Below are 26332 nucleotides of genomic sequence, written 5' to 3' on the forward strand. Positions count from 1 at the left end.
GGAGCAGAGACAGACCTACTGCGTCTTCTGACTTTCGCGGGGCGGAGCGTTCATCTTTTGTTTGTTTTTTCCAGTCTGTATTTTGCTTCTTGTCCGCCGCAGACGCTGGTGAGGGAGATGGTAGTGGAGGAAGCGGGCTCAGGCCCCTCAAAACGCGTAGGTGACAGGTGCCCCCAGCTGCAGGAGCCACTGGGACACGTGAAGAAATCCAAGCAGCAGGTCTCGGATGGATTCACTGTTAAAGCCATGATGAAAAACGCAGTGGTATGTTTGCTGCTACTAGAGAGATGTTGTTAATTAATTTACTTTGACGTACCCAGGCAGCATAGCGAGGTCGAGCTGGGGAAAAAGCATGTAGGGAAGGTGTGTGAGTTGCTAAAACTTTATCTGGAGTTTCCTGGTTGCTGAAATTGCCTTCAAGTTTCACAGAAGTATTATCATAAGGTAACCATCTGTGCCTGCGGAAATTGTGATGCATTGCCTCGAAGCTACTTGCTTTGGTGCTACAATTTTTCTGTATTATTTTGTATTGGCAAGTAGATTCTGTTAAACTATTAGCCTATAGAATTGTGTGTGAAGCCAACTCCCTCACATTTAGCAAAATGCTGTCAAATTAGTACTGCAGTATTATTTGGAAGCATTTTCCTATACTGGCACAATGTGGTATAAATTTGATGTGAATATCAGATAGGGTTGCAAAGATCTGGAAAATACATTATTCTTTAAAAAAAGCTTGAAATATCATAAAAAGTATAGGAGAATACTAAAGTGGAAACAAACACTAGTTCTCCAAATCATTGTTCAAAGAGGAGTTGATCCAGCAAGCTTCACTTTGAGTAAAAGTCCCAATTTCTAAAAAATTTGAAGTTGAGTGAAAATACTAGGATGAACATCTGTCAAACCATTTTACATTGTTTTATTTGTCTACTTTTGTCAGATTTTAGGAATAAAAATAAAGCTTCAGCTAGCACAGAATGCAGGTGTTGAACGTATAAGTGGATGGGCTGATATGAACACCTAACTGTGTTTAAACTCCTGAATTGTGTTTTTATTTATTTAGACACAATTCAAAGTCTTAACAAAGTCTTGTGTTCTCAAGAGTTTTTTTAATTCTGTATATTCTTCTAACAACAGTTATGAAATACATAATTTGTCTTGTTTTCCTGAAACAGTCTTCCGAGAGCAGTCTTTCTGGACTTATCTGTAAAAGCACCCTCCTAAAATCCAACCAATGTACATCTTGCCTATATTAAAAACTTTCTCCTTATTAGTAAAACTAAAACATGGATCGCCTTAGTGGGAAGCATATATGGTGAAAAAAAACGAAAAACCCCTTTGGTTTGGTTGGTTTTCATTCTAGGTATGTGTGGAATAGACTACAACAATTCAGTGACTTTAAGGATTAATTTTTAAAAGACTTTTCCTTTTTTCTGGACAAAATTCTAATCATGGGTATTTGCACATATTTGTTTACACCTCAATATATAAAAAAGGCTCTATTTTGTCTAGAAGAATCACCAGTTTCCTTAGAGTTTAAGAAATATCTGTTTAATATTAAAAAGGAGCTTTGACTTTTGAACATAACTGGCTATGAGTTTATCAGAAGTTGAGTTCTCTTGTAAATATTTACGGAGTTTTACCTTTTATGGCAGCAATTCTAACTTCCTAAACATTAACAGAGTGTTAAATCATGTGATACTCTCATTAAGCAGCAGCAAACAGGTACATCTGCTGCCTTTGAAGCTACTCATTGAATCACAGGAATGTTTTTTTGGTGTGGGCCTCTGGAGACCATTTAACCCAACTTCCCTTTTGAAGGGGGCCTTCAGTTGCTAGCATTCGATCAGGTCAGTCCTGAGTTTCCTTAGCTAAGCTGTGAAATCCTCCAACATCAGAGATTCCCTAATTTCTCTGGGCAACCTGTTTTGTTGCTGCCTTGCCTGCCTCTCTGCCTGCCCCCCTCAGTGCCCTGTCAGAGGTAGGATTCATAGTTTTCTGACCAGTTCCACAGGTTCTGCTCATAACTGGAAAGAAAACAGTGAAACTCTTAGAGGTCCTAGAAAATTCATAGTGCCAGGGCTGTGCTTTGCAAAACTTCTGAGTGAAGACAGGCAGCCACTGGAATAATTTCCTAGGCATCAGCGTGCAAACACCAGGATGGAAGAAGGAGTATCTTGCTGCCCATCTGTGCAGAAGCAGGTGTCCCTTTTTTCTTTTCCAATAACAAGTTAAATGGAGCTCCAGATTTCTTAAGTACTCACTTGTGTGAGTTTGACACCATTGATGAAGTTCTCATGGAAGGCTGAGGAGTTGACTGGAGGGTTGAAAGCACAGCAGGCAAATATAGTTGAGACATGGTAATTCTTTTTGTTAACAACATGACAAGGCATGGGGTTGTGAGCAGGCATGTTTGGCGTCCCCAGGTCAAATAACCAGGTACAGATTAATAGCCTTTGATGCAAGCATGCAGTCTTAAACTCTTAGCATAGAATAGAGTCTAACAGATTACCTTTATGCATATATGACTAAATATTGTAGTAAAAGTTCCAGAATTCTTTGATATTGCTTGTGCAAAAAACATTTTACTAAGCCATTTTTCATGAAAGTTGCTGGATAAGGTTTTCTTCCCAAGTCTACTGTCATAGCTAGTAGTAAGTACAGAAGTACTTACAGTATTCAAGACTTTCCTCAGCTCTGGCTAAATCTTAATTTTACTTATTGAAATACATTACTTGATAAATATTCACCAAAACAACTGTTCCTAAACTAAAGAAAGTGTTTTGGTTTGTGTTACTCCAAAACTGTAAAGTCATATAGCAGTTCAGATTAAGAGCAAGACCCAATAAAGATCTTCTGCATTAACAAGGTGGAAACTGTGACATTTACATTTTAATTGTTTTGTCCTTCAAGTGGTATCAAGAATGCCGTGTTATGTGCTCATACTTCATATGTACTGCATGGGTTATTAAAAATTAATATACAGACTAGCAAGTAGAAAAATGTCAGTACATGAATGTGGAGAGCAAGAAGATACCTCTGTTCACTTCTGAGACTCTCCAAATGGTTATTTTTCCTGTTTTCTGCAACTGCATATGAGAAAATAAAGCGTTAGTGCCCCCCTTTCCTGTAATAAACTAGTGGTAAAAGCACTTTTCCAAGAAGATCATTCATTTTATTACTTAAAGGGATCCGTAGAAAGGGAAGTCCAGTCTATCTCCCAACATTTAAAAGATTTGTAACCAACAAATTGCATGATTACTAAGGTGAAGAAAATTGCTGAGGGAAAAATCTCCACATGTCCTTTCAAAGTGCTGTCACTGTGCTGCACAAAGTTAGGATTCATGGGGCTAGAAAGTGGCAAACTCACTAGACAATGTATTTTAGTGCATACATCTTTCATGCAGGAGTTTTGGAAGCTTTAGTTTATAGAATTTCGTGACCATCATTGCTGAGTAGAATGGATTTGATGTTTTTGTGGTGGAATTGGAACTTAAGACATCCTCTCCCGAGTGGTAAGCCAATAAAGCTGTGAAAGGTTGTTTTGTTTTGTTTTTTTCTCTCTGTTTTTCCTGAACCTTGAATTCGTTCTGCAAAATGGCAGAGCTTCAGCAGTAAAGTTTCTCTCTTCTCTACAGGTCCTCCTTTAAAAATACTATTACCATGTAAGTGTCTGCAGCATGTGAATTTGAACTCTTCTGGCCAGAGTACTGAATTCAGATTTTCTTCCTATCTTGGTGTGTAAAATAGTAGGTTTTGCATAGCGAAAATCACTATAGCATCTATCTGTGTTCTGTGAAATCGTTCAGAAACTGCTGCTAGCAATGGGCTACATCCAGCCCATGTGTTAGGAATAAAGTGAGAATGTCTACTAGATGGCCTTAGAAGGGGAGTGATGCTAAAAACTGGTTTCTTCCTGGATTTCAAAATCCAAAGCAGAGGTTTGCAGCCTGGGAGAGTCTTAGCTATGTGCAGAAGCACAGCTCCATTTGGTAAAAGAGTAATTTGCTTATAAGCAGAGAAAGTCATTTAGATTGCAGTTCTGGATTTCCATCCCTCTGTTCCTCAATGAGATGTCTACAGTCTGTAGGTATTGGAATGAGTTCTCAATCTTTGTTCTTTAGACTTCTCTTTCAAGCTGTTATCAGTAACGCATGTTCTCAAGGGCTTTCTTACCCTTTGATGCTAACTCATAGCAAGAGCTTCTTTTTAAACATAGAGAGGTGTTTTATTTACATTATGGAACTTGTGATTTGACATTCTATTTATATTCATCCACACTGTGTAACTAAAACTACTTTTGTTATTTACCTTGTAGCAGTGACAGTTTCTGATCTGGTTTTAAGGCTATAGGAAAGTATTGCTTACAAGAAAAAAGTTTTACTCTTTATTATAATAATTGAAAAAGACAGTACATTTGGGGACAAGTAGATGACAAATTAAAGGAATGTTCTGATATGTGTTTATTGGGCTGTACTATGTCCATCTTGGAGCAGCTGCTCCAGTTTAACAACAGCAATTTGTACAATCCACTAGTATACTTTAGTGAACACTGTGAGACAGTTAAACTGCCAGTGCTCTGGAAGGCAATCCTATCTTCATCCTGTTTATTACTGCTGTCTCTTATTGTGCCGACAATTGTACAATGTTGGCTGATCAGGAAATTGATCTTGCTGAAAAATGCTCTGGCCCATTTAAGCTAACAGAGTCAAACTACAGCCTTTGGGATTGAGGCAAGCAAGGCTCCTGCTACCACAAGGCTCCTCTGTCCTGCCCTGCTCCCTGTCCTGACTGCTTGCTTTCATCTCCCCTTTTGCACTGACGTTGGTGTTTCTTGTAACTACAGAGGAGACTGGTTCGGCTCTAACTGCTGTTAACATATGCGAGGAGAGGGGGAAGCAGGAATATGTTGTCAGCACAAGCTGTGTGGGTGAGAATGTCCCTCTCAGCAACATCACGGTCTTAATTCATTTAAAAGCAGTTGTGAAACCAAGTTCTGGCAGAGTAATTCCACGAGCATTTAAAGCAGCATAAATTTGCACCACAATTGAAAGGTGCGATGTTCTTCCCTGGACATTTATTTTTTGCGCAATTTAAACTTCTGCATGGCTGTGCAGTGAACTAAACTGAGGTCCTAATTAAACTTCTATTAAAAGCAGTTCAGCATTTTATTTCTCAGCAGTGTGGACTTGTCATAAACAGTTTGGTAACAGTGTAAAGTAACAAAAGATGTGGCTGCTACAGCCCTGCATGCTTCCATGGCGCATTTGTAGCTCCTCCTTTCTGCCAGTACACGTAGTCATACAACTGAACTGATAAGGCACTTCAGTTGCATTAAATCCAAACATGAAAAGCTTCAGCTCAAGGACGTTTTTATTTCCCCTCATAAACTTATGTTCCTTTGCAATTCCATGCCTATTTTTACTGTAATGACTGCATTGATAGTATAATGTAAAAACAGAATACTCAAGAAAAATACTAATGCTTAAGACCATCATGTCTTCTGAAAGCCTGTATTTCATATTATTATGTTTTCCAGCTATAACTTACATGGCTTAATAATACTGCTCTTATTATTTTAAATACTCTAAAATCAGCTCTTAATTTTTTCAAATATGAGGAAAGGTTGGTATTGTTCATAGTTGCAGTGCTAAGATAGTAAGATTTGTTTAATATTCTCAAGCATGAGGAAAATGTGCTGCCTTATTTGTGAAAATCTGTTACACACTTGAATCGACAGTGAATCTTTTTATTTTATAATTCACTCATATGGCTTAAAATAGGTAATAAGTAAATTATCAGTTAGGCTCTATTTAATGTTTTTGATTGACATTTCTTGTTGTCTTAAATCACATCATTTCATTTAAGATATTTTATGTAGAAAAATACTTTGGAAGGTTTTAAATTGCATGCCTAAAGGAGGTAAATGTAAATTGATTTAAAAACATTATGACAGTGATCTTTCAAGACTGTTCTACTAATTAGGTTTTATGAACTAATGAGTGAAATGATCTAACTGGAGACAATTACAGAGGTAGTTGTCAAATTCTGTCAATTCTTGCATTAGAATTAAGCTTTTAAACTTTGCAAACTGAAACTAATATAAAAGAGCAAATGTCAGACTAGACTTTTTAAAGTATATGAGAGAAAAGATCTTACATGTTTACAGAATACATACAAGTTAAAATCCTGTAGTGACCTATGTGGGTATCTTCGTCTGATGTTTTACAGAATAAGGTGAGCTTTTGTCAATTTTCAGATGTTTGACTGCAGTTGTAGAAATTCAGAACAAAGTACTAGAAAATAGTTGCTACCAGTCTCAGAACAAGATTTTAAGCCATCAACTTGCTGAGTAAGGTATTATCTCAAGTCAACATTTCCTACCTGCAGCTGGTGATACTTCTGGAGCTAGCCACTAGAAAATGTGAAAGAGGTTATTTAGAAAAGCATCTGCCATGCACCTTTCTCAGCACTCAGACTCCAGAACAGTTTCCAAAGAATATATGGACATATTCTTTCTGTCAAGTTGATATCATTCATTCCAGCTAAGAAAAATCCTGGCCTCTGTGTAGGCTTCAGCCGTTATCTTAGTCTTCTCCCTGTTAGTTGGCTGGGCAGGTTATAGGATACCTAGAGTGAGTTCAGTGAAGAGCCACCAAGACAGAGTTTTGGAGCACATGTTCTATGAGGAGAGGGTGAGGGAGGTGTATTTTTTTCAGCCTGGAGAAAAGAAAGCTACCAGGGTATTTTCTGATATTAGGTCCTAACAGACCTACCTGATGGCCAAAGAGCTATGGGAAAGTTGTCAGGAACACAGAGCCAGTCTGTTCACTCTAGTGAATGGTGTGAGTTGAAATGAGGTGCTCAGGATGATGAAAAGTTTTTTTTACCATGAGGACAGTCAAGCAGGACATCAGGTTTCCCAGAGCTGTGTAGTCTTTGTGAAGGTTTTCAAGATGCAAACGGAAAAAGCCTTTTCTGAAGATGTGATGTGAAAGGGGTAATAAATACTACAGCTGAGAAGATCCTGTATTTTTCTCATATTTTGATCTCCCTTCTAACCCTCAGAAAAACTGTATAACACTATATTGTTCCAGTTATAATAGTGAAATACATCATAAATGTAAGGTTGACTTTATAAATACAATTGAGTAAGACTGCATCAAATGCTTGGGTAGCAGCAACACCTGCTTATCAGCTGAGATCCCTGCTGCAGCTAATTCTTCTTATATGGTCTGCTCCAACAAGTATGCAATGAGTACTGCTGCCAAGTATGCAACGAATGCTGCGAGGAATTGAAGCTGCAGGCTGTGTCTGTTGCTGTCAACCTTTGGATGCTGTCAGTTGCCTCACAGTCTTCTCTTGTCACTGCTATAACTTAAATAACAATGAAAGCTTTAAGTGGATGAAGGAGATAGGAGAGGAACTAAATGTCACTCTCCAGAGTGGGGACCTGGGTGACCACTAACACAATAGGATTTTTGCTAGGCTGTGCTCCCCAAACTTATACACTGTTACGCTGAAGCCAGTTGTTGCCTTGTTGCAGGCAGAAAAGGTTGGAGTCCGTATCAGGAATGGAAATAATTTATTCTAAAGTATGTGTAATCATTTGCATGCTTGTGTTTGAAAGCAAGATTTTTCTTTTTAAAAAATATTACTCTTCAGCCATGTTTCTGTAAAGGGTAATGTCAAGATCTTGATAATCAGAGTGAACACAGACCTGTTTCCAGTTTGATAATAGAAGTATTTGTATAGTGTGTTGTGCCTTAACTGGAAGCTAATATCATTAGCATGTTTAGGATCCAGACTAGTTTTGTTTGGCTTTTTTGGGGGGGAGGTGGGAGGGGATGTGGAAGTCTTTTTATCACTTGTCTGGAGTAAACAATTGTATACTGCAGTAAGTACAAAAGTTATGGGCAATGTGTGACAAAGTTAAAGCATGTTATAAAGTGCACCTTAGAAATGAATGTGCAATGAAAACTCTTGAATGCCTTGAAGCAAGTGTGGCATATTGTTAAGTTCCTGTGTAACAACCATTTGGAGGATAAATAGGCCTTTAAACTTATGTTTCAATGTCTATTTCATTAGTCATAAGCATATTACTGAGATATTTTGTGTGGTTGATAGCCTGTACATATTCTGCACAAAACCTGATGTAAATCCAAATCAAAGGGTACAGTATCTTCTTGCCTGTCTTGTGTGCTTAAGACATCCATTGTTTTTGCCTTTATCGCATGTCTCGCTCGGCATGTCATTATAATGTGAAAGAAAGTTGTCTTATTGACAACTGTATTGTTAAGCCTGTGTTTTGTGTAATGAAAAATATTATTTCCTAAATATTTTTTTGAAAGTTTAAGGGAGCGAGTAGACAAGGCCCCATGCAAAGGAGCGTTCCTGCAAGGAGTGAGTGTGCAAGGGCTTGCGCAAGGAGCATCCCTGCAAGAGAGTTAGGGGCAGGGACCTGTGCAAGATTGGGAGCGTGTAAGGACTCCTGCTAGGCCATGTGTGTGAGACTGGTGCATGCCCCCATGCACATCCCCACTCCCTTGTGAGCCCCCAAGTGTGGCCAGCACAGCCTCCTTTGTATAATATTTTAGAGGTGTTCTAACTAATCCAAAAGCTTTGAATTAGTTTCCTTTCATTGCAAGTGTCACTGCATGATCCAACTTTTTTGTTTAAAGACTCATCATATATACTGCAGTATACTTATTTAGAAAAGACTGGTGGTCTACATTTACATCTTTAGGAAAAACATAAATTATGCCCTGTCTTTTTTACTATCTATTGCTGATAATTTAATGTGACATTAGTGTTTTGTGTCAGATAACTTCTCAGCTAAAACTATTTAGGCAAAGGTAAGTGCATACTTTATTGACACTGGCAGCCAGACTTTGATAAACCTTGTTTTTTCACAGAAGTTGAAAGCATACATTCATTCTTCCCAAAGCAGATCTATTTATCTCTCTCTTTCTGCACCCCTACCTATGGCTCCATGCTCACTTTTTTTCTGACTTTCTTTACTTATTCTCCAGATACATCTTTTTTTGTATCAGTGGATTTCTCTTCCAAGATGTTCAACAGGTGTCTTTTTGGGAGAGAGGGCAATTCCACATGGCTAGGAACCTCTCTGAGAATGCACTTATAAAGCTTCTACCCAGACTTTATTAGAATACCTATTGGATAATAATTTTTACTGTAAAAAATCTCTAAGGAAGGAGCTTATTATACTTTTAAATTGCAGTTTTGTAAGACATGACTGAAACAATATTTTTCACAGGAAATGTTTGTTTATTGGCTGGGTTTTTTACATCTACAGTGTTTTACTAACTCTTCTCATGACCTTCTAGTTTGTGTGCCCTTCATTTATTGTGTCAGATTTTAGATTAATAGTTTAAGGTCAAAGGAACAATTAATACAACTGGATTTGTTCTCCTGCATAATATGATCCATCAAATTCAGAAAACGATTTCTGCATGAAATGTGTAACTTCTAGTTGAACTCTAAGATACTGTTTTCTAGAAAGTAATTCAACCTGAAGGTAATGGTTGTGTCAGAAAGTCCATTATATCTGTAAATTCTTTCAATAATTAACTAATACAATATTGTTAGAAATTTGCAGTCTGAACCTATACATGATTACCACAAAACAGTCAGATTTCACTGTGTAAATATTTCAGAGTTAGACAACCACTTACAGAGAGATACTATCTTTAAAAATCCACAAAAGTAAAGTTTTAGTGTGCTTCAGACTTCTACTTAAAACCTATTTAAGTCATGATTATTTTATAAGCTTCTAGTATGCCTTTGGACATATTTAACATGCATTACTATATTATTATTCAGGACAACAATCACATTTTAATATTTTATTTGATACTGTCTGAAGGCTTTTGGTCATCCAGTTGTTCATCCAATATGAAAGATTCAGGCAGTGCTCTAAAATTGTATAACATCCAGCACTTTAATTTAAAAAAAACCAAAACAGGTTCATTTTTATCACCAAAACCCAGGAAGTTACACATTTATTCTTCCATGAGATTTCACAAACTCTTCTGTCCTCTGTTACCTGACAAAGAGGTCTTTATATCAAAAATATAAACTGTGTGTCAGCCATTGTTAATAGTATGATTGCCAGTAGTGTACAACATTCAGACCTTAGGATATACATTTTGTTGAGGAAATTACTGGATTTTAATAGGATTGCTTCTGTTTGGATTGTCATTTTTTCTTTTCCCTATCACTGGATAGAAATGAAATTCTTTTCGGCTCAATTCAGAAAACAAATGGACCTTAAGCAGGTGTAGAACAATTCTTCCTCTATTGTACAATCTTCCATTAGACAGTAAAAGCAAACTGTTATTAAAATACATTTGTAGAGATAGTCATTAAATTGCCACTAATAAATCAGTTAAGTTGTTCTTTATCAGGTCATCCTCAAGCAGTATTTAGGTGATTATTTCCCTTATTTTACCCTATTTGTTGTTTTGCTTCTGGCAAGTGGAACACTGAGCTCTTATTCTTTTATAATATTAAATATTCTTCATTTTTAGTAGTTTTAGGTTAATACTCTTCTAATATTGATAACAAAAAACTTGCCTGATGGCTTGTTCAGCCCCAATGTTTAACCAACTGCATGGCTAAGCATTTCTCAACTTGTAAAATACAAGCAAAATGCTTGTTCTGATGGCAAAACAGTACCTCTAAAAGCAGCTCTAGCTGAGGTGTGTGTATGACCCTTCCTGCTTGAAGCATTTGCACTTAAGAGAGGTTGAATACACGAGCTGACTTGTGACTGAATGCACTTCCTGGCAGACCAGCGGCAGACTCAGTTTCTATTAGAAGTTCTAACTCTTAACTCCTGTATGGCCTACTGGGTAAAGATGTTTTTGCCATTGGGTTATTGGGATATACTGCTGGGAAGTGAAAGTTGTAGACTTAAAAGAGAAGTGAACAAAGTCACCACCTCCTGAGCTTGTATTCTAACTCGTAAATAAATATGCAAAAGATGGAAATATTATTTAAGGGGACCTTCCTGAAAGCAGGTTTATAGTCTTCAGAAAAGAATTTAGTGGTCTGCATTTTCACTAGGCAGGTATATCACTTTTATAGTCCTGATTCAAGTGACTGAACTCCAAAGAGGAATGGAAGTCCACATATATCCCTGTCTTCCGCATCCTGTAGATATTCAGCATGTCTCCTAGCACTTCCTCTTTTTGAATTGTTGAAGTGTCTCATTCTCTTCACCAGCAGTTGAAGGAGTCTGGCTTGAGAGCCACATGTAGACTCTTTGAATTGCCCTGATGTTTGGGGCTGCTGTTCAACTATTAGACTGTATTTTTCACTTTGGATTTTTATCATGTGTGGCTCATTTGGATGACAGTCTTGGCTTAGGTATCTAGAAATATTGGTTATTAACTAGTGGAAGATTAAAAAAGTTCCACTTAGTGTAATGTATTTGTTATATGGGTGGGATTCTACAATCCTCTGTAGTATCTAGTACTGTCGCCTTTAGCCTGTATTTTCAGGTTTCTTTATTCTTTCTTTCTCCAATCTGTTTCATGATTTTCTCCATCCCTGTCTAACTGACTGCTTTAGATGCAAGCTGACTTTACTTTAGGGTCCCATAGACCCACTGTGAGACAGAGTAATTTGCAAGGTATCCATTGAAGGAGATATTATAGCATCTTCTTTTCTTGCAAGTTACAAACTAGATAATTAAAATCATCATTTTATATCACGTTTTTCCAAAGAAGGGAAATAAGATGTGCTTTTAAGGGAGAACTTTATAAATACTGTTATGATTCCTGTGTTTTCAAAAGAACTCTCTAAAGCTGTGTAACTTAGCAGCCTAACCACTGGAAGATTATGTTATTTCATGAAGGAATATGAAGAGGAAATTATTGCACCAAATATTTCAATAAGCTTCCAACTAAACCTGCAGGGTTTTTTGTTTTCTGGTAGTATCAAAAGTAAGCTTTTCCTGTTGATATTTAATAAGGTACTTGGTGTCTAATAACATGAGAGACAAACCTCAACTGGAGCACTCTTCTCTGTTCGCTGGTACTTCCATAAAATGTCAAGGCAACTGTTTATATTTGAGATCTGCCTTTTTCGCAAATTCAGTTGAAAACGACCAACAGATAAAAAGGCAGACGCTTGTACACATAGCATGGATGTATAAGCCTTGTCTCCTCATGAAGCTGTCTTAGACAGGGTACCCATGTGAATTCATTCCATATGCCAGGAAAAATATGAGATAACGAACTAAATAAATTTGAACTGTTACAATATCACAAGTGACTCATAAGAGTAAGAAGACTGAGTTTCTTTCAGTCAAAAGCCGATTGTTTCAAGATGAACCAAAATTTTCTGAATACTTAATAACTGAGTTGCCTAATTTTACTGCAAAAATAAACAATCTCTCAGAACCTAGACTTCAGTTTTGACACTAAGAGAACATCTGTCACATCAGTGGTTTTCCAGTGAAGTGACTGCTAATATCACCAAAGTTGACAGCAGAGTGCATCAGCAGGACAATACAGAACTTCTTGTAGAATCAGACTGTCTAAAGCAGATCGTTTTTGTCACTTCATTAGAAAGTAGAAGTTCTTTTCCTGTAGTGACAGAGGAGAAACCTCTGACTACCTTTCTGGTGTCTTCATTTAGCCTGTAGGTGTTATTTCACATGACCAAAAGTTAAAGAATCTGTTACTAAGTTTTGTAATTAACTAGTAAGTATATTGTTGTTTATTGGGTCCTATTGTTTAACCTCCTGTTTTTAATATACTATAAACTAGAATTTAATGAAAAGGTATGACTTATTTAAGAAGCATTCCTGAAACTTTACTAAGTATCTTCTGATATCATCCATTGGTAAACACAGTAATCTAGTAATCATGGTAACACTTTTAGTTTGCAAAGAAAACATTTGTGTAGTATTAACGAAAACTAGCCTTGCAACAATAAATTTTTATAAATAAAACAGAGTTAACTGGTAGACAGAAATAAAAGACATAGAAGAAACAATTGCTTTGTGTATAAGCGAAATATCTGTGTTCACATATGACTGAGAATAAGACAAAATGAGTTTTATCAATGTTCATTAATATAAAACATGATTTTGTAATTTATATATTCTATTTGCAGAAACCTGTGAGATTAAAGTGTTTTTTTCTATTTATGTAAGTGAGGGGCAATTTATAACATGGAAGTGCCACTTAATTTCCTGGCTCTTACATACAGTATTATATCTTGGGAACAGTAATAAAAGGAATTCTTCCAAGAAGAGGCATTTTGTGGAAAATTACCATTAGAAAACTTACTTTTTTTAGAGATAAAAAAGTATGAATGATAGAGGTAAGATGGTATCATGGGATAATGAATTCTTACTATGCTGATAAAAATCCATTTTGCATTTTTTTAAAAAAGCATTTATTCACTGATCTGTGAGTTCAGTTAATAGACTTATGGAACATAAATATTTACTGACGACTTTAATTTGTCGCAAGGTAGTAGATGAAATGTGGTGAAAGCTATGGTAATTTTTATAGTTTTTGAGAAGGCAGAGTTTTAGTTCTGGCATAGGAATTGGTATTGGATACTTAATTTTCTCAGAGTATGTAATTATTTTTATTTAGTGTTCTAAGTAGATTCACATCTTACAGTAAAACATTACTTTTTAATGATGAGATACCCTTTCTGTGATCTACTAAAAATTGAAAAGAAACTGATAGATGAGGACTTTGAATATGAAGAGTGCAGAATATGGAACAAGTGTCAAAAACCATTGTGTTTGGGGTTTTTTTTTGCTGCTATGAGTCCTGTATTTCTGCAGTTTATTTTCTCAAGACAGTATGATTTACTGTCTCTGCTTTGCAACCAGAATTGAGGTATCAAAATACAACTCCTTAACCTGAAGAAAAAAATCATACTTTTACTAAAGACTTGAGTAGAAGTTCAATATTTTTGGAATTTGCATACAAAAACCTTAATAGAATGTAAAAAAAGAGAAACTCTTCCCATTTTCACTTAAGTGAGGGGGGTTTTTTTAAGATTTAAATGAACCTGTGAAGCAGAACTTGTATTTAGTAGTCTAAAATATACATACTTATTCTTTAAACTCCTTGTTTTTCAAAGTATAAAGAACTTAAGAATGATAGAATAAACTGAATTTTTGAGTCATTCATGTGATCCTCAGCTACAGTATTTGCAATACTCTGGATTGAAAGTGAACATGTAAATAATAACTTCGGTGTACCACTGGAGAATACAAAAGCAAAGATGGTGAGGGCATTTGTGTATGTGTGGCTGGAGGCACTGTTTGTGGATTGATGTTCAGTGAAAAATCAGGAGGGCCTAAGTAACTTAGTTTTGGCCAGCTCTTCAGTCTGACTTGTGGCATTCAGAGCATACTAATGCTCCTGATAAATGGTCTCTTCCAGCACAACCACAAGGAAGATATACCTGTATCAAGCCTCTCAGCAGTGTTTGGCCCTGAGTGTCTTCTAAATTGTTTTTTTTCTCAGTACCACACCTTTTTTTGTCTCATTCCAGACATTTTTTTAGCAATACATCCAAATTTCTCACAAGGGCTTTAGGTCTGCCGTCCTTCTGTGTTTGCAGGAATGAAGTAAAATAAGAAATCTGCTAGTTTCTGTTGCCATTGGAGAAATGTGTTGTCTCAAGAATTCTCATGAAGTTTTGTGTTAAACAAAACATGAGATGGTACCAGTCCTTGCAGCATCACACAAATAAAGGCTTTCGAGCTGGAAAGAAACCACCCATCAGTATTGTCTTGAATCTGACTGATAGGAATTGACCCATCCAGTTCAGGGTGACTGATTCATTTCTGTCAGTCTCCCAGGCAAGTCAGCAGCACATGCTGATCTTCAGTGTCAAACACTGCTGATAGGTTTAATGAAGTAAGCATGGATATCTTCCTCTAAGCTATGCCAGAGAGGAAATAGTTTGCAAGCAAGACTAATGCGCTGTGGAGGCTGTTACCAAGTCTTAAAGCCCAGCTACCCACATTTAGGTCACTGGTAGAGAATTCAAATTCTGTGGAAGAGTATGTTGGTTTGTGGTTTGGAGTTTTTTTTTAAATATTTCTATGATGTTTTCCAAAGAATAAAAAGCTATATTATATAGTAGTTGTGGACAGAACATTTGGACTAAAAAGAGGTTTTTCAACCTGGGCATTAACACTTCATTTTCCATGTCTGTTTAAAAAATGTGGTCTAGATTCAGATTGTATTCAGATTGTATTAGGCTGCTCAGGGCTTTGTCCAACTGGGCTTTGATTGTCTTCAAGGATGGAGAATCTATATCAACATTAGATAACCTGTTCCAATGACTGCCTTCACTGTGTGTTCACGTTTAGTTGCTGGCCCAGCCCTAACCCACGGTTTTTGTACTGTCTAGTCAGAATTTCCTTTACTGCAATTTGTGATCATTGCCTCTTTTTTTGTACATCTCTAGGAAAAGCCTGCCTCATCTCTACAGTGCCCTTATGCTGGGTAATTGAAAACAGCACTGAGATCGTCCTGTTAAGGCTGAACACACTGTTTCTCTCAGCCTCTCCTCACATGTCGTGTACTTCAGCCCTCTCTGCATATTGGTGGCCTTCCATCATCCTTGCTCCAATGTATCAATGTCTTTCTTTTACTGGGGAGCCTGAAGTGTGACCTTGTGTACAGTCTCATAAATATCAAATCAAGGGGGATGCTTAATACTCTCAGCACTCTTGGTGTAGCCCAGAACGCACCATGCCTCATCTCTGCCACATGGAGTCCATGCCTCATCTCTGCCACAGTGTTACACAGTTGTTCAACTTCTGAGTCACTGGGATCCCCAGGATCTTTCCTTATAAGCTGCCTTCTATACAATCAGTACCTGCCCTGAACTGTCAAAGTGCAGAACTTTGCATTTACAATTGCTGAACTTTGTGAAATTCCTGTTAACCCGTTTTGCCATCCTGTTGAGATATTTCTGAATGTCTTACTCCAAATTTGATGTCATTCACAAAGTCTCTCAGGTACATTCTGTTCCGTGGTCCAGCTTCTTAATGAGATGTTAAATAGCTTAGTATTGAGCCCTGAAGAGTGCTTCATGTGATCATGTGATGGTTGGCTAACTGCTATCCTTTCAGCCTAACGGCGCACCGATTTCCACCCTACTTAGGGTCAGTTCCTCGTGGAACTCACTTCAAGTGAATGCCATGTAGACTGCCAAATGGACTTAGGTGCCATACTACACATTTACGAATGTCTCCACCTTGTTAAGATCATGGATCCATGCATGAACTCATTTTTACATCAGCTCTCTGCTCCTTGAGAATAAGAATCAGCTGACATACATCTTTCGTACTCAATAATTTTAAAATTTCATTCTCCACTATTTAAGAGATGAATTGCATGTATTATCTCAGTGTGTTAAATATCAAGACTATGAATCTAATTTTTTTATATCACTATTGTTGCTGTATAATCAGCACATCTTATAGCTGTTATTCCTCCTGAAAGTGCAGGCCTTTCTATATTTACTATACAAAGTTTCAGTTGAATTATGTAATTACATTTCCATTATGCAAGAAGAAATTATATAATTAGTGTTTAATAGGGGCACACAGATTTTACTATACATTTCTAGTTTTTAGAGATTTCTGATTATGTAATACAAGTAAAATTTCAACATACTAAAAACTTGGAAATCTTAGCTAAGTGATATAAAGGATTGAATGTGCATATATAATCCTTCACACATAAACTGATGATGAAATCTGGGACTAGGGTTGGATCCAGCTGCACCTGGACTCCTCCTGAGGATGAGTTTAGAAAGCCAGGGGGTCCTTTCGTGACTTGTGACTCAACAGGAGGGACTCCGACAGTTCTGTCTGACCCTGTCCTCAGTGCAGTAACCAAGTGTACCCTGCCACCAAATCTTATTAAGTCACTGTTGCATTTACTATCAAACTTTGTTAAATCACTGTTTCATGTTACTAAACATATTGCTAGTTCTCTCTTATGAATGGAGTGCATCACTATCTGCAATAGATAGTGCGCCTTGATGTATAAAGAAGGGGTAGGAGTTGTCCTCTGTGTAGCACTTCAGCACTGTATGATCATATTAGCCATTTTTCATTGCTATTTCAGTGGCTACACCAAGATGATGACAGCATATAGGTGTCAAAACTAAATTCTCTGTCGTCTGTAGCTTAGTTTGCAGTCAGTCTGTAATGTCAGTAGACATTTGGCTTGCTTTTGACCAAGGACTGCAGTTACAAATAAGCAGGGGTATAACAGGGCAACAAATTACAGTAAATATGAATTAAATAAAGCATCTCTACAGCTACACGACAGAAGTCAAGTGTTACTAATTCTTTAAGTTATTATCTCATAATAACCAGCATCCTGAAGATGTTTTTCTATTATTAAGTTCTTGCAAAGTGTATTCTATGAAATACTGAATAACATTTTTCACAGTGTGTGATTCACATTGAGTACTTTATCTCTGTTAATCAGATCACATTGCATAGAGGAAATCTGTATGTGGTGAATCAGGCAGAATCTGGAGGAAAATCGTATTTTAATTTCGTTTGAAATAATATTTAGTAGAAAAATTGAATCATCAAGTAACTTTTCTTCATGTGTTTAATGGATCATGTTTTATAGACTTCTGGAGTTGTATGCTTGTCAGAAGGTTATATGGTAAAGGGAAAGGCCAATGATGAATCACTTTTGATTTTACTATCTCTCCAGAACACTCTTTTTTATAAAAAATGTATTGTTGTGCTCAAATTTCTAATGCAGTTTGAAACTTATCTCCAAATCAGTAAACTAATAATGATTAAAAACTATAGTTTGTAGTTTCTGTTATAAAATACTGTTGCATTTAACCAAAGGTATAGCTAGTTATCCATTTTTGTAATGCACCATTTGTAACAGTTGCTTGATCAGTTACTATGCTTTTACATAGTAACTCCATCAAAATTTGCATTTATAAGGCTTTCGCATGAGTATTTTATGAAAAAACTAATTAGGCTGTATAGGTGTGCAGAAATCATTATTAACTATTTTTAAAGAGCTTAACATTTTAGCATAGAATTAGCATAAGAAAATGTAGCCCAAAGATTGCTTTTCCTTGTTACAGATTTTTGAAAGTAAGAGTTCATAATGGCATTACTTCTTGTGCTCCTTCCTCTTATAGGCTTCATAGCCCAGCTTAGTAGCTAATAGGGGCGTTGCCAGCAACCCTAATACTTAGGCGGCATAACCTTTTCCATTTTAATAGGTTCTTACAGTCTTTTCTTTGATAAGCTGTCATTTACAGTGTTTGCAGCAGATCTTTAATTTGGTGTAAATAAACCCTTCAGGTTATGGTGTGTTTTTTTGAACATAACATTCTCTTCAGCTATTGCTGCTACGTCACAGAATCACAGAATGGTTTGGGTTGGAAGGGACGTTAATGATCACCTAGTTCCAAGTCCCTGCCGTGGCGGGGACAATTCCCACTGGACCGGGTTGCTTAAAGCCCCATCCAGCCTGGCCTTGGACACTTCCAGGGATGAGGCAGCCACAGCTGCTCTGGGCAACCTGTTCCAGTCTCACTACCCTCATCATAAAGAACTTCTTTCTAATGTCTAATCTAGATCTATCCTCTTTCGGTTTGAAACTCTTACCCCTCATCCTATCACTACACTTACTGATAGTCCCCCCACATCTTTTCTGAACATTGAGCTTTCCTTTCTTACTTGTAGAAGAACTATGGCCAACTACCAGCATAACATTGCATCAAAATTTAGAGACAGACAAGACTTCTGCCAAAGGGAATGCTTGAGAGCTCTCTGAGCTGTTGTGTATTTAAAGGGGTGGGACAGGAGCCAAAACAAGGCAAGTTTTCAGTTTTATCCTACTCCTGACAAAACTGTCTGCCGAAGAAATACAGCTCGGTTCTGACTCCCAGGAAACATTTCCGAAAGTCCGGGGCATATTGTTTCTCTGTTTAGTTTTCCTTCTTCTCTGTCTCTGACACAAAAATGATATGATCATGAAAGTATCTTAATGTTCCAATAAAAGCAGTGTGATGCGGAAGTGAAAAAGAGAGTGAGGTGAGTTGCTTAATTTACAAAGGTGGAACTCTTTGCTTGTTTGCTTTTTCCTTTAAAAGAGAACATAGGAGGGATTATATAGGAACAAATATTATATTACTTCTAAAACTCACCAATATTAGGAAATTCTCGATTCCAGATTGCCTGTGGTATCTTAATTGCTGCTTTTTTGTGCAGTTACAGTATGCTATAGTTTTTAATATTGTTGTGGTATACTAATTTTTATTAATCAATCTTCAGGATAAACTCAGAATGGTCAGAAATGAAATTGCACGTACAGCATTAAATCTGCTGGGTTTAGATTACCCCTTTCTTTTACAACGTTAGTCTTTTGCTCAATCACTGTATATACAAATGTAACAAAATCCAATAAGCAAGTATCTGGGAAATTAATATTTTAGAAATATGTGCGTGTCAGATGCATTTTATTTCAGTTATTTTGGGGAATTATTATTCAGAAATGCTAAAGTTTATCTGACCATAAAATACTGATGATAATCAATAACGATTAATATAGTATATAACTTTATTTACTATTGATGTGCCCATGTATGCAATGCAGACAAGAATTTCTAGTTGTAAAATTCTAATCTGCTAAGCATTATGAACAAAAGAAATTATAGAAAATGTGGTAAGTTCCCTTTATATAAAAATGATGCAACTCAAACTCATTGTGGTGATAACTACTCTTATATTTGTATCCTTTACTGTGTGCAGCTTAGTTGTATTTATTTGATTATAATAGTTACGAATTTTGCTCATTCATTCCATTGAAGCTTGCAGACTTCATAGCATAGAGATTTTTTCATTTTGTTCAGTTATCTTTGTGATTGTACACTGTAAATTCTCCTGGATAATGCTATTCATAGTTCATAGTTTTTGTTCCATTTTTGTTCAATGGTACTAGAGAGGCAAATCGAGAAGAGAGAAAAACTTATGTGGCTTACTTGTTTTGTCTTATGACTCAAGCCCTTCTGACAGTTTTTAATATTGTAGCATTTTCCTTCTGCCCATTCAACTTGCTGGGTGTTCAACTTCCATCTTACTCTTCATCTGTTTGCAGAAGGGGCTACCTTCAGCACATATTTAAAGAATATGACACTCTTCCTCCCATATGCTTTCTAAAGTACATTTCCAAATGTTGTTGATCCACTCTTCTTTCAAAAAAAGTGTTTTCCATGGTTTTAACCTAGTTTCCAAAGGGGGAGAGGTAAAGCTAGAGACACTGTGAGCAAGGCAAGGTCAAAAAACATGTTAAAGCAGCTGAGGTCTTTGTGTTGTTGCATATTGCAGAGAAGTGTACCTGCCGGTAGGAAACTCCAGCTTGGAAGTCTTCTTACTCTTAGAACAATTTGTTTTTCTGTATTGTCACTTTAGAAGTGTTTAAACTTGCCCTTAAAGGACTATTTAACGTTGCAAAGGGTTAACTAAACAGGAAAACTGGGGTACCAATGCTTTCTGTGGAGCCCAGGAGTTAAACTGCAGAGTTATACAACTTTTCACCAAGTTTATTAATTGTTTTAATTTTTTTAAGATATACACATAAATATACAAATAAATAATTAATGCAAGATGCTGTATGGATATTTTTTGTTTTTCTAGCTGTCAAGACCCAGTAATTAATTATTGTTAAGATCAACATTTATTCTTTCTTCTGTTGTTACTCTGTAAACGGAAAACTATTTGATACATATTTACACTACAGATCGAGTGAGAAAAAAGCATTTGTTGAAATCTTTACCTAAAAAATTAAATTATACCTTTTTTTAAATCTTGATTTTTTAAAAAATCTGATATGCAGTTTAAGGAGTAAGAATATATGGGTTCTTATGTTGTGAATAATTCTTATAAACTTTTGATTGACTGGATTGCTAACTAAATGGTTATATAAGCTTTCTCTAAAAATATTACTTCTAAACAGAGGCAACTGAAATAGAGCATAAGCAATAACACTTCTTCTTAGAAAAGATACTTTACTTTTCGAAAAAATGAACCTTGACCAATCTTTCATTAGTTATATCTTTGTCCTCCACAGTAAATTATTTCAATCTTGGATCAGCTAATTTTGAAAATTCCCACATCCAAATGTTTTACTAGAAAAAACATTTTGATGTCTTGAGCCAGCGTTCTAAGATTAGTTAATAGCTCTGAATAGTTCATCTTATTAATTTAAATATATATATGAATTTAGAAAGGATTATTTTTATGATAATGAGAAAAATCTCACTAGAACGGCAATGTTAGATTGATTTCCACTGTTTAGAATTGGTTGGAATTGAAAGGTTTCAAAACCAGCTTTCATGTGAAAAAATCAATAAACTCATTCAAATGTACCTGGAAATAAGATGAAGGGGGTTTGTATCTGAACAATGTCCTTTTAATCTCTGTCCTGATTTCTTAATTCTATATTCTACTTCTGCACCTATACATATTTTTGAGTAATTTCTTAAAGTAGGATGTTACCACAAAAATTACTGTCATAAAGGCATATAACTCAGATGAACATATATTTATATTTCTCTACTTTTCAAAGTCTATAGTAAAACTATCAATTAAGTATCTATGCCTGATTTTCCCAGGAGCTGGAAAACATGCACAGCTCTTCATTTGAACACATGCTATTGCCTTAATTTAAACAGTATGTACAGCAACAACTGTGCATACTCAAGAATTGAGACATATGACTGGCTCTAATTTTGAATCACTGGCTTGTTTATACTACTGCTTTCTTAAAATAAGAATAATAATTGTTTTAAAAAATGAAATTTTTTTCCTGACATTCCACTGTCTCTAAACCATTCAGAATAAATCTGCTTGCAAACATCATTAAATGAATATTTTTCACATTTATGAACTCTTAGTATTTTTAGGATGCTGAACAATTGACTGTCTGAAAAGCTTTTTCCCTTTGATATCGCATTCTTAGGTGGTCAGTCAGAAAAAAAAAGATTATTCCATTCATTGTGAATTCTGCTATTTCTAGTATCTCGATGTAGTGATCTCAAAAAGCTCTTCACTTAAACTGTCTATGAGAAAGAATGATCTTCAGTTTGTAGATCTAATTTCGACTTGCTGTTTTATAGCATTTCTCCATATAGTAGTCATCCAGACAAATCTACTCTTGAAAGCTTCTTGAAGGCTAATTACGTATCCCACACTGAGATGCATGTTACATCAATGAAAAAATCATAAATCAGGACATAATTACAAAGTTTAGTAGAGCTAGAAAAGCAAAAAAGGAAAATGGAGAAGGATTTTTTTCTTGCTGCAGTTACCATTCTACTTAAAGGTCTATGATTAGCATAACTGGAATAACCTTGGTAGAGATTTACGCAAACCTTTAAAAGATTGATGTTGATTTCTGTAGATTTTTGTGTTTGGGAAGCTGCCACAAAATACACACTTCACTAAGACATTTCCTGTTAATTTGGTGTGGCATAACACGACTTACTCTCAAATACAAAATATCATTGTAATCATATATTATTGAGATTTATTTTTCTTTGTCTAGTTACGAGAGAAATATAATTGATGGGCACTTCACCAACAATGAAGTCCTTGTCTTGAGTCTGATTTACCCTGTGGTGAGGATTGTACAACCTTTCTTTTTCAAAACCCCTGTGGTTTTACATTGCATCTCGAACCAGGTAACAGCTGTTTGATTAGGCATTGCCATCATCACAAGGCTTTGCAAATCCTAGTAGTGGATGTAAAATGCAATCCTAAATTTTAGGCTCTTGATCTCCAAGGAAGAATATGGAATCTGCAGCTTAGTCACTAGGCCCCCTGTCTTGAGGATAAGTACCGTAAAAAGGTAGTCCATGAAACTTGGGTGTTAAAGAGGTGCCTCTTGTGTCTATACAATGGGAAACATAGGGTGTCATATGGAATCACATCAAATTAGATTCATCATCTCTGTCTTAGAAGTGCACAGAAGTACCCTCATTCACTTGAAGTAAAAAGATTGAAGAGTTTTTCTAAGAATAGTTAACTACAACTATTATTTAAACAAATGAAGTCAGGACTTGCTCCTGTGCCACTGCTACAATTGCTATTCTTTATATAATAAACTAGTGTTTAGAGATTTTGGCTGATGAGTGGAAGGTCTAGATTTGATTCTCTTAGGCTGAAGAGATTTAGATCCACTTCTTAGAAGTGTGCTCATAGATACATTTATATCCTTAACTGTTCCTATTGCTTTTTGATATTCAGGTTAAACAAGAAAGTGGCCTGAATGAAAAAAGAATCACCTTTTATGTTTGAGAGGAGCTGTTTTAACATGTTAAATTGGCAGAAGAGTAACCTCTCTTTTTCCTAAAATGTATGTAGTTTTCTGAGTACTTAGTGCTTGGGAGTAGCTTAGCATAGCCAGATCTAAGGCAAGAGAGGAAAAGAAAGTATTGCACCAAGGATAAGAATGTTGTGGCATGGCAGCTTTGAACATTGTAAAAGGCATTTTAGTTAGAAGAGTAGATATAAGTCTTTGCACTATTCCGTATCCTTTTATAACAGTGTTGATATCTAAGTTTTCATAAATAGCTGGTATCTTTTTAAAGGTTAAGTAAAGTATCATTATAAATTACTGTGATTACATTTTGAGAAAAGCAGGTCAAAATACTGGACATAAATAAAAGATGATTCTGGAAACATGAATATCTTGAAAATAACTATAGAAAAAGTGACTCGAGAAGTTTGATTCCCAGCATCTGCACATCTTACTCCTTTTAATTTTAGACACTTCCTGGAGTGGACACTACTGAATTTACTTAGTATGTTACTTGAGCTGATTTCAAAGTAAGTTTCTTTTATCTCATTTCAAAGCAGTGCTGGCTATTCATTTACCATTCAGTGAAATGCAAACTTAATATAGCTGGACAAGAAGGCCAAATTGGTATAACAGTTTTACTATGGTATTTTCAGCACCAAAGAACAGTATTTTGTCATGGTTACTTGTTAGATGCTTAACAGTGCAAGACAAAATATTGAAATGCAGTTTAAGTACAGTAACCATTTTTCTTGTTTTCAACCTGAAAATATACCAATAATTTTCACAGTGCAATTGCTTGTGAATACTTACATTATCAGTTATTAAACTATGATAGCATTTTCTATTAATTGCCATCAGAAATGTAATTGAGAATATAGGCCTTCCAAGAGCTTTGTTGTAGGACGTATGAGAAGAGTCAGCAGTGGCTTCTGTACTGCATTTGCTATGTCATTTATTTTTATGAATTTCAAGTACATGTTTGAGACCACTTCTAAAAAGTTATTGCAGTAGAAATATGCAGATATGATGGTAAAAGAATAATAATTCTTTTTAAAAAATAAAGTGATACTCATTTACACTGAGTGCTTTTTCAGCTGTGCTTTTTGGTCAGGTTCCTGTGTTCTAAATTTTGAATTCTAGTATATATAAGTTTCATTCCTATAAATGCAAATTTGGTAAGTAGAGCACTAAGAAACAGTCATATGGTCATAACTAAGAGCTCGTTTCCAGTGTGCGCCTTGGAAGTGATGAATTAATCCAGTAAGCTCTCAAAATTTGATTTTAGATGCTTACATCTGTTCTTTTTAGATATTTACAAAGAAAGCTTTCATGGAAAATTTCCATGAAATTCCATGAATAACATACTCCCTACCAGGTAGATTTTAATTATTACCACAGCTATATAAACCAGACCGGGAGGTCTGCAAAGTAGAACAGAAAGCAGATTCTGTAATAGTTAACTCTTAATTTTCTGAGTATTTTTTTCTCTTTCATCCATGCTGTCTTATAGAGCACTGCTGATAACAGTAGTCTTCAAGGATATAATCCATAATATTATATTTAATAATACCTACAAAACAGTCTTTCTACAATGTGAGTAGATTTAAAAAACATTATAATTTTGTTTAAAAAACATTGTAATTAGGATTCAAGTAATCAGTATAGCAAATTATTTAATTAATATGTATGGTAAGGTACTTGTGTAAATCAGTGCATGTTAATAAAAAAATGGGAGTTCAGGGTGTTCCGGTACTTTGTCGCAACTGATATTGCCCTTAACCATTTATGTTCTGAACTTTGATTTTTAGTGAAATTTCATATCTGAAGCAAAAGTCTTAAACTTTATTTTTCTTCTAAGATGCTGTCTTAATGCATTAATTCAAAAATGGCTGAAATCTAAGAAGTCATTCACTAAAAACAAGTGTGGTTTAATTTTTTGTGTTGCAGTTAACCTGTAACACTGAAAGATAACTAATTTCTCTTGAATTTTTATGTTTGTCCTAGAGGCAGTAGAAAAATCAGATGTATTTTGGCTTACATGATCTACGCAAATCTTAAATGCTCTTGATAAATAAAAATATGTGACAGCAGGGGATAGGTCTGCTTTTAATCTGTTACAAACATCATAAAAGCAGTGAATGTTATGATGCGGAGATGTTTCCTGAGGGATCAAGAAATCTGCACTTTTCTTAAGATTGACCTATCACCTTGAAAAGCTGTCATGAAGGAGAGCTGCAAATGCAAGACCACTGTCAGGTCAACCTGCCGTGGTGCTGACATGTCTCTGATATAAAACCCAATTTACTATTTAAGAAGCACATCCATTATCCTTCTGATTTTAAAATAGAACATACATCAGCAAAATTATAAAAGAAAGTGCTTAAGAATTAGGAAAGTCAAGGACTATTTCATTGTGGAAAGTCACAACCTTTTTTGCATACTGCTGATTAAAATTACCGTGAATGTTAGTATTCATCTGTATCTTTTCTTCTACCAGAAATTTAAGTATTTACATCAGTTGAACTTTAATCACTGTGATTCTTCTTGTATTATATTGTTATTTGGATTACTCAGACTTTATATTACATTATTTTTCATAGGAGTGGAGGATTTTGGAAGTGTGGATCATTTTAGGAAAACTTACTTGTCAGGTTTGGGGAAGAACATCTATGTTTTTGATCCTGATGAAAAAAACCCACCACCACCAAGACATGTTTTTCCTGTCATTAGGTTTAAGCTTCATCTTCATTTCCAGTTTGGAATAGAATATAAAGAGGGTCTGTAGACTTTTCTACTTCTAAGCCGTGGTGATACATTAGATTAGCTCATCCCATCATGTATAAATGTGATAGCAAAGCTGCTATTGAAGTTTGTGCTTGACAAGTGTTCCTCAAAGAAATGCTGGCAGACGTGATTTCCTACTTCAAGCAATGCAGTTAGGCTTTAATATAATCACATGTAAA

At 35.7% G+C, this 26332-nt stretch overlaps 1 protein-coding gene across 1 annotated transcript in view; it reads left to right on the forward strand.

The window, feature by feature from the left end:
* The first annotated feature begins 117 nt into the window (after window positions 1-117).
* The window catches only part of LOC104272218 (parkin coregulated gene protein-like), a 49282-nt gene continuing 23067 nt past the window's right edge, over window positions 118-26332 (forward strand). The window contains exon 1 of the mRNA XM_009867156.1: window positions 118-264. Within this exon, the coding sequence (XP_009865458.1) occupies window positions 118-264 (147 nt within the window). The remainder of the gene's footprint in view (window positions 265-26332) is intronic.

The sequence above is a fragment of the Apaloderma vittatum genome, unplaced genomic scaffold (genome assembly GCF_000703405.1).
Source record: "Apaloderma vittatum isolate BGI_N311 unplaced genomic scaffold, ASM70340v1 scaffold17503, whole genome shotgun sequence".
NCBI lineage: Eukaryota > Metazoa > Chordata > Aves > Trogoniformes > Trogonidae > Apaloderma > Apaloderma vittatum.